Source organism: Salvia hispanica, chromosome 3, assembly GCF_029641045.1.
Source record: "Salvia hispanica isolate PSC_SH4W2 chromosome 3, Shi_PSC_v1, whole genome shotgun sequence".
Lineage (NCBI taxonomy): Eukaryota > Viridiplantae > Streptophyta > Magnoliopsida > Lamiales > Lamiaceae > Salvia > Salvia hispanica.
In genome coordinates, this window is record NC_142694.1 from 35596357 (window position 1) to 35610516 (window position 14160).

The window sequence follows — 14160 nt, forward strand, 5'->3', positions numbered from 1 at the left end:
TGCAAACAACCTTTGCAAAATTGTTTTTTTCAAACTTTATAAATAAAGCACTATCATGTACGCTTGACTGAAGGTTTAAATAATGACTGAAAATAATAGGCTAGATCTTCAAATGCATCTGAAAGATATCATTATTTTTTAATGCTAGTACTATTTTGAATTGTTGACTTTGATCAATTATTACTCTATAATAACTTAACACCCAGGAGTAAAATAATGTGGAAATGACTTACTTCATTATATGGCCTCGTATGTTGACTGAAATGCAATAATATTTGGCGCTTAAAATATTTACAGAAACACATATTGTTTCTCCAAAAAAATTGCAACCCTAATTATTTTAATATTTTTAAAATTGTTAAGGAATGGGATTGCTCATGCGATTTAATTTGAGATCATATATATTTTTTGAACTTTAATTTAAACCCAAATCCTTCCCTGTAAAGTTTATTCAAGCTGAATGAGGTTGTGATATTATATAGTACTACAAAAATTAGACCAATTCATCATCGATACAAAAATATACTAACAAAATTCAGTGAAAGAGGTATCATTTAATTGTATTTCCATTATATATAAAAATAAAATCCATCATCGATACAATTAAACAAATTCCTGAAAAACTTTGAATATTTTTTATAGTCTGGCCGAACATTATTAATCACGCCTAATTTCGTTAATCGCGTTAGATGTTCAGCAATCTCGTTGAACTTTAATAGTATTAACTGTGTTCATATGTGCTTTGCAATTTTATTGAGCTGTATTAAATAATCATGCCTATTTATTTTGTTTCTAGTTTGAGTGAAACTAGTAATATTATTTACTCATATTTTTAATTGCAATCGCATGAGACATTCAGGAAGGTAATGAGCAATTAGTGTAAATTTAAATATTAGATCAATTGAACTCTTTCACCTAATAAATTTGTCTTTTAGAATTGGTTCTCTCATTTGTTTTTAAATAGAGTTGGGTCTTGATAAAATCTGTCCCGATCAATGAGGAAGTTGGATCTTATGGAGGTGGATGTAATCAACAATGATTTTTGGTCCTTGGAGGGTTGATATAGGATCAAGATCAATCGTGTCCAAACCGCACCAAATTGAAAAATCAAAATTTTGTGAAAATACAAATCGAATCGAACTATCCAAAAATTGAAATCCAAATTATTAAACCGATTCGAACAACAAAACCGAAATTGCATAAATATATCCATTAAAAAAAAAAAACAAAATCCAAACTACAAAAATCGAACTTTAAAACCAGAATGGCACAATATATCATAAAAAAAGTAAAAAAAATCCAAAAATTAATTTTCTAAAAAAACACAAAAATTACTAATATTATTACATTTATTATATGAATAAACACAAATACTAATATGAATCATACTCAAATAACACGAATTTTAATGTGTAATTAGTAAAGTAAGAACAAGATGAGGAAAAGTGGGGGTGTCAAAATGGATATCGGATATTGGATACCCGATATCCAAACCCGAAATATCGGGTAATTGGATATCCGATATCCGATTTTTTGGGTTTCGGGATCGGGTTCGGGTATAAGATTTTTGGATTATCGGGTATCGGGTTACCCGATATCCGATCGGGTATACCCAAATTACCCGAATTACCCGATTTTTTAAATTTTTAATTAATTTATTAAATTAAATATTCATTCTTTTATTTTAAAAAATTAAATATACTCTCAAAATCCTTCACTTTTAAGTCAAATTTAGGATTAATATTTGAATTGTGATGTTGATTATGGATGAATAATGGATGTTATAACTTATGAATTTTAATTTTCTTAAAAAATAATAATAAAAAAATATAAAATCGGGATTGGATACCCGAGTCAGGTATTTGGGTACCCGAAATTATTTTCGGAATGGATATCGGATATTAGATTTTGGAAAATTCGGGATCGGATACCCGAAATTTTCGGATCGGGTATCCGCTGATACCCGATTTGACAGGCCTAAGGGAAAGTAAGAAAGAGAGGAAAAATGTAACGGAAGTGAAGTTCGTTGATTATAGTGCCCCAATTATTAGTGGTGAGTAATTAGTTCAAAACTTTCGGTATATCCGAACCGAAAAACTTAAATTTGCCAAAAATTTAAACCAAATCGAATGGAGCCCATGATTTCTACCATTTGGGCTTGGCCCATACAATTAACACGATATGTAGAAAAAAATCTTCTTCTCTCTCAAAACAAAAAGAAGAAGCAATGTCGACGGCGTGGGGTGCATTTTTTGGGACGAGAGTGCTGGAGCTGGTGAAGAAACACGATTCCGGCGGCCTTGTTTGGAAGAGAATAAAGCTCACTCCCACCCGCAAAGCCAATGCCAAGAAACGCCTCCGTCGCGTTTGGCAGGTTCACCTACTTCACCTTTGTTTTTCAATTTAACCAAAATTAACCCTTAAATCAGCTCTTGTGAGAAATGGTTTTGATTAGGTTTCGTAATTTCTCGAAGAAAGGAATACTCATTTTGTATCTGACCTAATTTCTACTCTGCACACGAGCTGTTTGATGGAAGTCCTTAAAAATGACTTCACATAGGAGTAATTTTCTAGGGTTTTATATTTTGCTTCTGAAATTTGGAAATGTGTGCGTTCATCGGCTGTTATTGGATTGTTTAGATTGAGTGAACTACATCACTAGCTGCTGTTTGAAGATATGAGCTTGTAGATTGAATGCATGTTTTCTTCTGAATCATGGATTGTGCGTTGTATGATGACTGTGTTTGGACATTCAAAACTCTCAAGTGTGGTGAGTGTAATTATGTTCTAGCTGGCCGTTAGATTGATTAAAGCTCATGATGAATTTACGGCAATGCTTCTGCGAATTTGAGGATATTTTAAAACTAATTCCTGCTTTTCATCACTGCTCGTCGAAAAATTATGTTTGTGATTTTACTTACCACTGAAAGGAAATAGTCTGCCATAACCCTACTATTCAGAGACTGTTTGAGATCTTCAAGAACTGATTGTGCTTTACTTTTCCATCCTTTTATAATTGTGATGATTATGATTATCCATAGCATGAGCACTCTTTGCCTAGCTTGTTCACTAGCAGAGGGTTAAAGTGCCACACAGAAGTATAGTTGGGGTAAAAAATGTTATACAAACAATGTAAATCAATTTTAGCATTACAAAAAAATATAAATGTGTCTGGCGTTGTGGGATGGGGGGCTACAGCCTCCCCATCGGCTCATGAGGCATTGCCCCGAACCAACAGCTTAATTTCTTGATTCCGCGGAACATTTCATGTGTTGTAATTGTATTTATAAAGATCTTCTTGTTTACCTGAGTACTAGACTTATATATTTGCTGGTATTTCTCTTCAGTGTAATTTCCTGTTTCAAGCTATTGTTATGAATTCAAGGGACTTAAAATAACAGAGGAACTAGTTCTAATATTGAACATAGTTAAGTTAAGTGGGTGGCTTAAACCCTTGATCTCGTGTCTGTGCTTAGGTATGTTCAATAGTCAGTAAACTTAGCTTTAGTAGTCTATACTCTATACCTGAAGTCTACTGGTACTATTCAAGATTGAATAAACTCGAGCAGCACTAGTGACAGAGAAACAATGAAAGAAGAAAACTTAAATTTCATTTGGTATTGCTGGAAAATTAAAGTAACATAATCAATAATTGAAACAAGCAGAAAATACCAACTTTACAAGGCAGGGCTGCCCAATTAACTATGTTGAACACTCCATTGAAAGGTAGGGCTGCCCAATTAACTATGCTGAACAAGGGTGGGAAAGGTAATCAACAGTCAACACCTAAAACATTATTCAGATTATAATCTTATAAATATTGGATCAAATAAAATAAGTTAAAGGTAGAATATCATGTCCTCTATTTGATTTCTGGCTGCATCTTCAGCTTTCCTACATCAAAAAGGATTCCACCCCCCCCCTCCCCTATCAAATAGTCTAATGGCATCAGATAAAGCACCACTACCCCTCAGATACAATTTTGATCTGTAGTTATGATTTGTATGTTCCAGTAAATTTGAGCTCTGATTTTCTTTCTTTGTTTTGTTCTTAAGTGTTTAGGGGGGAGTTTCTCATGTTTTCTAGTTTTAATTTAAGTATCTTCTTTTCAGAATGAGGCTGTTTTGCGGGCATGCTCCGAGACACCTCCCCAAGAAGTATCACAGGCTGAAGGTAGCAGAAATATTGTAAAGGATAACCAAAGCTCCCAAGGTCAGACGAAATGAGTAAGGGATTTAAGCAAGTATAACAAGGGGACTAGGAAGAGTAATACCATCTTTGTGCTTCAAACTGCATAACAAAGTTTCGATATTCTTGAATTTTCCATATTGCTTAGTTTAAGCCAACAACATGCATCAGCTTGTAGTATTTTCCATCTATGTCTCCTTTGGTCTTGTTTTCACTGTCAAACGATAAATTCTACAGCTACTCGCTATCTATTTACATTGGGTTGCTTTATCTTAGAATTTCGTGATTCATTCGTGTATTGACTGCTAGTGCTTTACTAAAAGATGCCCCTTAAGCTGAAGCAACCTTTAGATATTTACATGCTGCACTTACAGTCACAGGAAGAAGGAAAGTTCATTATCCAACCGAATAAGTGGTCCGTCTTAGATATGACATAGTCACTGCTGATGGATATAAAACGACCGAAAGGTTAAATTCCATAGCAGTCCCTTTCTTTCCAGAATACTGATGCTAACAGCTTTTATAGTATTTGCTTTGGGTAGACTTATATGTTGATGAAGATTGAAGATGGCCCTTTTATTTGAATGTGGGTAAAGAAATCAGATGTCTCTGTTGCAGAGATTCTAAGCAACCTTCATAAAAACAACTTATTTTTGAGCAAACAAAAAACACTAGCTGTTTGAATTGTTCAACTTGCATAATTGGAAAATTATGCACATTCCTTGTCTGCAACTTCATCTTTGTAATAGACCAAACTGCCCCTTCCCCCACATCTAGTGGGCCTACCTTTTATTGCTGATTGACCTAATATGGTGATGCTAGTTTTAATATTTCATTTATGTTTGTGCCCCACCACTAACCTCCCTCCACGTCACACACAGTTAGTCAGCTGCACGAATTTTCTTTTCATGATATTATTATAATTTTCTTGTCATGGGAGAGTGAATAGTGATTTCATTTTCTGAAACGAGTTATATTTGTTGGGACGGACTGAGAAAGAAAGTGAATCATAATGAATCATCTTTGCTGAAACAGATGGAGTATTGTTCTTGGAGGAAGGGGCAATTTGGTAACTCTCATTAGCATTATAAAATAGGCCATTTTTGGTTCTTGAAGTGTTAGTTTTAACTAGTTAGATCACATATTGAATTTAACTAGCTGCAAAAGTTGTCAGCTAGGCTTTGTAGTGCAAGTTAGGGATTCTAAATGTGGTCTCAATTTGAGCAATCGATGATCAAATCAATCAAAATTGCTGTTTTAAGAGAAGAAGTTCGACTATTTTTTACCAGATAGAATTGCTAACAACAATAGGGTCAATTCCAATATTCCATCGATGATTAATTACATTACCCTACTTTTTACAAAAACAATTGAAAACGTTATGTGGATAATTTGCAATAAAAAATGCCACCTTTCCTTTCTATCTTTCAATGAGAAAAGACATGAAAATGAAATGTATGGAAAGTGATAATAAACTTATAGAAAGGGTGACGTGAAGAACTCCAACAGCATTAGATAATTCTGCACCATTGTCACAAGGAACTTTGGTCGGCAATTTTAATACTTTGGTGTTCTGTTTTTATGTGTTTTTTTAGTATATTTTTCATTTTTTGCTTTTTTTTTGGAGAATTTTCTTCCCTTAGTACAATTTGCTTAATAATTGTGGACAATTAATCCCTCCATCACCCACTTGTCACATACCATTTTCCTTTCATTGATCTCATCAATCATAAGCCCTTCCGAAACTATCCAAATTATCGCACAACATATCTACTATGTGACACTGACTGATTTAAAAAACGAAACTTGTGAGGTGAAAATTCTTGATCAACCTTCTAAGCAACTAGTAATTTTTTTTTACTAAACGACCTTAAAACAACAACCTATGCTTTGCTTCAGATATGAGCATATCTTGCCTCCCTCTTCGTTTATTTTGTCTTGACTTCCAATCATCGTAGTATCATTTTGCATGATAGAAAGAAAAAGGGTTGAGTTATTGGCAGAGTTAATGGAGTTTTCCAGCAATATTTATGAACTGACAATAGAGTCAATCGATCCCACCTAAGTCCGTCCATGTGCCTCGCAACGTAAAAACACTACTTACATTAAGATGTTACTAACGCCACGCCATTTTTTTGGATGGAGGGAGTATTTTGGTACTCTAATATAAAAATATATTTAAGGTGAGTCAACTACTACTACTATGAGGACTTTGCATGTCCGATGCTTGTACGTAACGTAACATACTAGTCTATTGCATTGAATTCATTAATCAATACTACTAGTATATTATTATAAGGTGCAAAACACAAGAATTAAATTAAACTTTGCCGTGCTCAATTTAGATTTGTGTCCAATCAAACATGGCCCAAAGAATTGAAATAAAGGATGGGTTAGCCAATCAAAGTAATTAAATAAAATGAACTAACTTGTGGGAATTGATTGCCTCTCAACTCACCTACTGGTCCTCTGTTTTCAATGTTTAGTTATTTCTGTTCCCCTAATAAAAGAAGCTTCATTTCCTTACAAGAATTTTCAAATATTTTGGAATCCTAAATTAATATTTGATCGATTCAATGTGGGATTTGATTCTTGAAATATTTGCCTTTTTAGGTTCCATGGAATCCAATGCAAAGGTCATGTGACGTACAATTTTCAAGGATAAAAAAATATTTAGGGAAATTTTAAGAATTTGAGAGAGTAACAAAATGATATGGAAAATTTTTGAGTGGTAAAAAATTAGCTACTTTTTGCTTTTTTACATGCTTCAATTTTTTCCCCATCTTTTAACTTTTGCCCATTCTTGAATAATGTTTTTTGCTTATGCATGGCGAAAGAGTTGAAATGTATTGATGATCAATAATGATTCTTTATTTACTAGCTGATCACATTAACACGAGACCTTTGGACTATCAATTAGAGAAGAACATTCTCAAAGTTGATTTTCGACAGAACTTTATAGTCTTTATTTCTCGTATTCAAAATGTTAAAAGAAGAATTTTTCTAGGATGATTTAAATTAAGTTATATGGTGAGTGGTCTATGTGACTTATTTTGAGGCACAATAATGATGTAATTAGTGGCTAATTAATCCTTTTGATGGAGTGCAAGAAAGTTGAGAGAGATTACTTGATTAAAAAGAAATATTGGGAGAAAAAGAAAATTTATACACTTAAAAATTAATTACTAGAAGACTGCTTCCTTGTAAAAGTAGATGGAAAACTACTACAACTACTCCTTTCTTCTTCTTCTTCTTCAATCTCCGAAGAAGAAATCTGCGTGATTCCACTTGATCCAGAGCTACAATTACCGTTCAAATCTGCTCTCCCCTTCGCCATGAAATCGTAGAACACCGGCGCCGGAGCTTCTCCGGCCTTGTTGCCCCTCCTCTTTAAAAATACTCTGCACAGAACCCAGCTTTCCTGCAACAAAATTAACGTGTCGTGTCAGGTTAATTGATTCGTATTCCTTTTCGAGATGTCCCAAGTTAATTGATTCATTTTCTTTGAAAAAAATTATTATTATTTTTTTAATTTTAAAAAAGAAATGTCTCAACTAACGAAAGAGGGGAGGCTGACCTTGGGCGGCGGGGCGGCGGCGGTGGTGAGGCGGTACTCATGCATGATCCAATCTGTCCGGCCGCCTTTGGGCGGCTTGCCTCTGTAGAAGACAAGTGTTTTCTTCATCCCGACAACTTGGCGGCTCGTGCCCACGATTTGCTTGTCCAAACCGGTCGCTTTCCAGTAGCCGGACACGGTGGCCCGGTTCGACCGGTTTCCGGTGGGATACTTTGCTTCTTTGGTGCTGAAGAAGTACCTCTCCTTGTCTGAATCTCCTGTAATAATGATAATGATGATGATGACGTGGATGATTAGACGCTTTTAAATTTTTTTTTTTTTTTAAAAAAGAGGATAAATAATGGTTCCCGATTTATTAATTAATTACCTGGCAAATCCCAGGGGTCGGCCTTGCAGACATCGAATTCGGAGATGATGGAGGCGGGGATGGGATGGGAGAGTACCTTGCGCTTTAAGTATTGTACCACGAGCTCTTCGTCCGTGGGGTGGAACCGGAAGCCCGGTGGCAATCTCAACGCCTCATGTTTTATTACTTTCTCCATAAATTTCTCACAAGAAAAAAAGGTTTTGATTGATCAAAGCCTTTGGGCCTCAAAGGTGTTTTAGTGTTGTGAGTGGTTGAAAATGGTCATGCACAAACATTCAATATATTACAAGAAGAAGAAAAAGGGGAGGGAGAGAGAGAAGGGGGGAGAGAGGGTTGTTTGGTGAGTTGAGAATTAAGGGGGAAAGTTGGGGTGCTTTATAGTGATGGGGGGTTTTGAAGGGAATAAAATAGTGTGAGGGATGCATATGGCGTGAAGTAGACTCAACAAAAGTTGGAGCTACACAATAACATGGTTTGTTTTCCTATTTTAAAAAGGTTTCACATTTCTTCCATGACCAAAGTTTGCTTCTTGTATTGGAATTTATAACCGCACGGTTAAAATAACCAATCCCCAACGTTTCGACTATGTCTCTCTCTCTCTCTCGTGTGTTTGGTGGGATAGATTTTGTCTAGATTAGCTTATTAATATCGGCCAAATAGTGTTTGGTTGCCAAGATTGATAAGAAATCGGCTTAGATTTAATTCATTGTTTCTCTTGTGCTTAATAATCGTGGCATTTTGCCGTGATTAATCTTCTCAATGTACAAAGAGGTAGAAAGGGGAATGACATGGAATGGTGGACGGAAGGGGGCGGTGACAATGTTGTGCAAGAATTGACTCGAGGAGGAGGAATTGAATCGCGTGCCTGGGTTATGAGGCTAGGTAGGGAATTGAGCTGCGTGTGGTCTGAAATCACGCCCTGTGTGGGCAAAATAAAGCGGTGCTAGGGCTAAAATCTAGTTATGTGCCTAGTTCGAGCAAAACAATGATAGAGGCTAAACCTAAGTTATCTAGACTTTATTTTAGCAACGTGGCCAAACTAGTCCTTCGTTGCAAAAAATAAAAAAACATCTTTACTACAGAGAGTAATTAACTTGTATTTTATCATGACTATGTTGGGTCTTAAATAGTGTGGTTAGGACTTAGGAGAGGTGTGATACTCTTTATCCAATAATTAATGAGATGAATTAAATGGGTAGTAAATGAAAAACGGTGGTGGGGGTATATTGGGGATTAAAATGGTTGCAGCTCCGTAAGGGTGAGGTCAGTGCACCCTAGATCATGCGAGCTCACGAGCACCTTTATTTAGTTGTGGCGCAAACCAAATTACCAAATTACCCTGCTTACAAAATTACCAAATTTTCTAGATTTGTAATAAAAGTATTTATTTTTCTTAAATCAACAAAAACTGGAAGCAGCAACTGTAACTTACGTAAGATACTTACACAAACATACTTATGAAATAGTCCAATTGGACTCATAACTATTCTTCGTGACATTTTATACTCTACCCAACGTGCGCATGATTTTTGATAGAAATCGAGCTTTTTTAGTGTTGTTTTACCTTTAATAAAATCTGTTTCAAGATTTAAAATTTTCATTTGATAAAAGAAATACATATATATGTGTGTTTAATTTTTCATTTTTATTCGTACATATTCATATAGTCCCTACACTGTTTCTGCTTTATATCAAACTAAACATTAATTTATCTATATCCTATACTATATTGTAGCATGCTTATCATATTTCATCTTCAAATATTAACTGTAGTAGTAGGACTATCGTACTAGCCTACCAAAAATAATTTTATAGCTATTCATGCATTGAAAAAAATAACTACTTCGCGTGACTTTTGTTTGATAAGTAGAATGTAATAATTGTTAAAATATATAAAGTACAATATAAGTAATTGTTAAAATATAGGAACTACAATATGATAATCCTCAAAATATAGCTATTATCACCTTTTACGCTTGTAATAAGTACTTACTACTAGCTCATCACATTATCTTGCAGGGCAATTAAACATAAAAAAATGTTGTAGATAAACCTGATATTTTATAGAATAGTTATATGTATTTTAAAAATAATTACATTACTATATAAATAATAGGAGTATATTAGTAATATATTTATTAGTAGTACATTTATTTCGTAAAATGCTTAATTAGACTGCTAAAAGACACAAAACCAAATTTTTTACTTTCTCTGTCTCATTCAAGATATTAACATTTTTATTTTATTACAACTAATACGTCATCTTTTCATATATTCCATAGAATAAAATATCAATAAAAGAGTAATATCGTCATTATGTTATCATGTGATAATTTTCGTGGGTGTTTTTTTATATCAACATTGTGTATTACAAATATCAACAATATCAATACAAGGACAAGAAAATATCAACACATTTTTATTGAGATTGGACATGCATAATATTGAGATTTTGCCTACAATATATTGAGATTTTTTGTTGCATTTGTTGATAAAAGCTGCTTATCAACATGTACGAAAATTGAAATATAATTTATCAAATTTCATCACCCGAACATCGTCGGAACATATGCAATTGAGATCTCGTTGGAATCCTTATTAAATTATCTTTAATTTGATATATTTTTTGCGAAAAAATAATTTAAATTGAGAGAGTTACGTAAATTTAAAGATTTGAGATGATTTTAAGGAGAGAGAAAGTAGTTAGTTATAATTACTACATATAGGATTTGACATTAATACCCTTTTTAATTTAATTAATAATTATTTAAATTTAAAATATATTACACTTGGCATTATATTAACCACAAGATCTTCTAATCTAATGGTTGAAAATTGATCTCAATTTGGGATTGGTAATTAGTTAGCAATTGATTACATCCCTCTATTTGCTTACTATAACATCTAACTTAATACACTAAACAATTCCATCTAAAATCTAGTCTCACTAAAAAAATGGTCATTTTAAATGGAACGAGGTACTTATTTTTTTGAATAACTCTAGTTATGGGGAAAAGACCATATATTTGCTATGAATTTTTAGGTTGGCATGTATATGTGATCTCTTGGAATATGATAAAAGTTTTTTCTTTCACAAAGAAATAGTTGTAAGCAATCCCACTTTAGGATCAAATAATTGGTTCATGATTCTAGTAAGTGACAATCCAAGATAAGAAAAATAGCTGTAAATACAAATACAATAAGTGATTCGTCGACAAATATTTAGTGTGCACGTCATGATTTACCAAGTTATAAAATTTTTCTAATTAATAAAAATAAATTTAGTATATAAGTAAAATTTTGATTTTTCTTACAAAGAATAAGGGCAAAGGCAATAATATGCTTTTCCAAGTTGGGTCCTCTTGAAAATGACAATGCGTTTAAGATTCTTCACAAACGGTCTCCCCTTTTATTATCTTATCTTTTATTCAAATGGTGGAAAAGAAAGGGCATTTTTTTGGGGAACTTTGTTCCCTTCTCCCTTTGCAATTATTGAGTGCACAATAAACTCCAACAGTGTTTATAAATCATTGTATTTAGAAAAAAAAACATTTGGATTTGGATTTAAGGTCAACGAAACACTAGTGATCATGAGATGTGGTTATAATGAAATCGCTTATATATATTACAGAAAACCATTTTTGTTGGATCGGTATTTCGTGGAATTAATGTAGAACTGAAATGAGTGGTGGATCCACATGGACGAGAGGGGTACGTCTGTACCCTAAAAAAGCTCAATAATGCACTGAGACCCTTTTTAAGACGAAGAAAACTTGGTGATGTGGTGGTAGAACTCTGTGTACGTGTAGATTAGGGTTTGATTCTTGTTAGTTCATTTCACTTTTGCTTATTTTTTTTGATTTCTTTGCTTTGGGAAATCATTATATTTAATATTTCTTAGCATATGAGTTTAGTTAGATTATATAATTATTTATTCTACCTTCAAATCAAAATTTTTGAATACGATTGGGACCGCCGGTCTTTAATTGGAGCGGGCCGGTTTTCGTCCCCGCCAATATCCCAAGTGCATCCACAACGACGGCACCCACGTTGGACCGAAGAATAAGAGACAAATCAGGCGATGGCCCATCTCAAGATTTCACAAAATCTTCTTGTCTCACTATTCTCCATCACACTAGCATTATTTACAAACAGACGACAATATGAAATGACTTATATGCCCTTGAAATGGTAAGTCATTTTCATTCTTATAATAGGAGTAATAATTATACATATTATTTAATAATAATATTATTATATGGAATTATGATGAAAGTCTGAACAAATTTTAGGCGTCAAACCCCTCAAACCTTCATTTTAAATATCGTTGAGCACATTGTGATTTAACAAATTGTCCACGAGTACAAGTTGGAGGTGTGCAAATGGCATATAACACAATTATATACTAGTATTTGACATTTCATTTAATCATGTTAATTAGCATTTTGATGTGATGATCATAAACCGAAATTATTTTTAATCTTTTCTTAAACCCCTTTTAGTTCTCAATACCTCTTAGCGTTAGTGTTGGTTCAGTGATAATGGAATTAAGATTGATCTCATGTATATTTCTTCTACTATATATGGATAATTTATTGTATTACTTAGATATTTGAGTAAAAATTAAAAGCTCTTCATTAAATTAAATTATACAATATTCATAAAAGTCAATGATAATTCAGAAGGCTAAGCTAATATTGTGAATTCCTTTCATACAAAAGGTACAAAACTAATCATTTGAACTCGTTACAAAAAGAATACTTGACTTTCTCATGGGTGTTCATAAGATGCAGATTAATCACAAAATATTGAATAAAAATAATTTTTAAACATATAATATTAATAAACATCAATTAGGCAGCCAATGAGAGTTGTCTACTACACGCACATACTAAACAAATAAGAGAATAATAATGTCGTCGATTGAGTGAAAGAAAGCACGATTATTATTTTTTAAAATAAAAAGTCCCACATTAAAGTTAGTGAAAAAGCATGATCAAATTCTCTCTCTTTTTTAAGGAAAAAAATTGCCCATGTAGTTGAAACAAGAGAATCAATGATGTCACGAGAGATAAGAACTCTTGATGCTCATCTTTTTATCTTTGGAAACTTACTTGATAAGCAACATGCATGTTTAAATAATTTCAAACAAAATTTCATTACTAATTTAAGGGATTACCACTATCTAATGTGTCTTTATATTCTTAAACTGTGGTAGTAGTTGAGACACAGACTAACAAAAGTGGCCAAAAATTCTTCATGTACTAGACAAAAAAATTTACTACTTAAATTATGGTGGGATAACATTAATTGGATCCCATGTCACTAGTGCATTATTGTAAAGTTTTTTTATACTATGACACAAAACTCTCAAGAAAACAACTTATCGACTAGGCAGCAATTAATCTATCTAAAATTAAAACAAAAATAAGGGGAAAAAAAAGGTACGACAAATTGTCGTTACCTGTCAATCTTCTTCCACCAGAGAATAGCAACCTCAATGCAAGTCAAAACCGAATAACAATTTCTAACAAAATCTCAAAACAGATAATGAGTGCCGCGTGCCCAAGCATAAAACATGGACCACACATATTGAGCGTTGTCTATCCAAACATAATAAATCAGCCGATAAACAGTGGAATAAAGCCTCAAGAAAAGAAGAGAAGAACACAAACAAAAAAATTACATCACGACTCTAATATGCACCAATAGCAATATTTAGAAATCGATCAAAGAGGATAAAGCCTTAAAGAGCGATACCTAATATCGATGCATCATTATGTATGCAATATTGTAAAGTTCTGAGTAATTTTGAACTTTGAAATGGACCATATAAGTTTTCGGTTACATTTTTGTACTAATCTAACTTTAATGTTTTTTTTTAAATACATAAAAAAGACTCGAGACTAGAAAAGGCGAGTAAATATGTCAAACGAACAAAACTCACTAACAAAAGAAAGACAAAAACATCTGCACAAATGTTATGAATTTTTTAGGGAGAATTTGGGATGGAAAATAATTAATGAGG

The 14160-nt window shown here is 33.1% G+C and overlaps 2 protein-coding genes across 2 annotated transcripts; one reads left to right on the forward strand and one right to left on the reverse strand.

Moving 5' to 3' along the window:
- The first annotated feature begins 2197 nt into the window (after nucleotides 1-2197).
- LOC125211829 (uncharacterized) lies at nucleotides 2198-4458 on the forward strand. Its single transcript, XM_048111767.2, has 2 exons — nucleotides 2198-2374; nucleotides 4113-4458. The coding sequence occupies exons 1-2, from the start codon at nucleotides 2228-2230 to the stop codon at nucleotides 4224-4226; spliced, it is 261 nt and encodes an 86-aa protein (XP_047967724.1). The 5' UTR covers nucleotides 2198-2227; the 3' UTR covers nucleotides 4227-4458.
- Nucleotides 4459-7316: 2858 nt separating this feature from the next.
- On the reverse strand, nucleotides 7317-8486 carry LOC125212011 (NAC domain-containing protein 83). Its single transcript, XM_048112011.2, has 3 exons — nucleotides 8133-8486; nucleotides 7766-8022; nucleotides 7317-7609 (listed from the first exon to the last, which is right to left on the reverse strand). The coding sequence occupies exons 1-3, from the start codon at nucleotides 8305-8307 to the stop codon at nucleotides 7367-7369; spliced, it is 675 nt and encodes a 224-aa protein (XP_047967968.1). The 5' UTR covers nucleotides 8308-8486; the 3' UTR covers nucleotides 7317-7366.
- Nucleotides 8487-14160: the final 5674 nt, after the last annotated feature.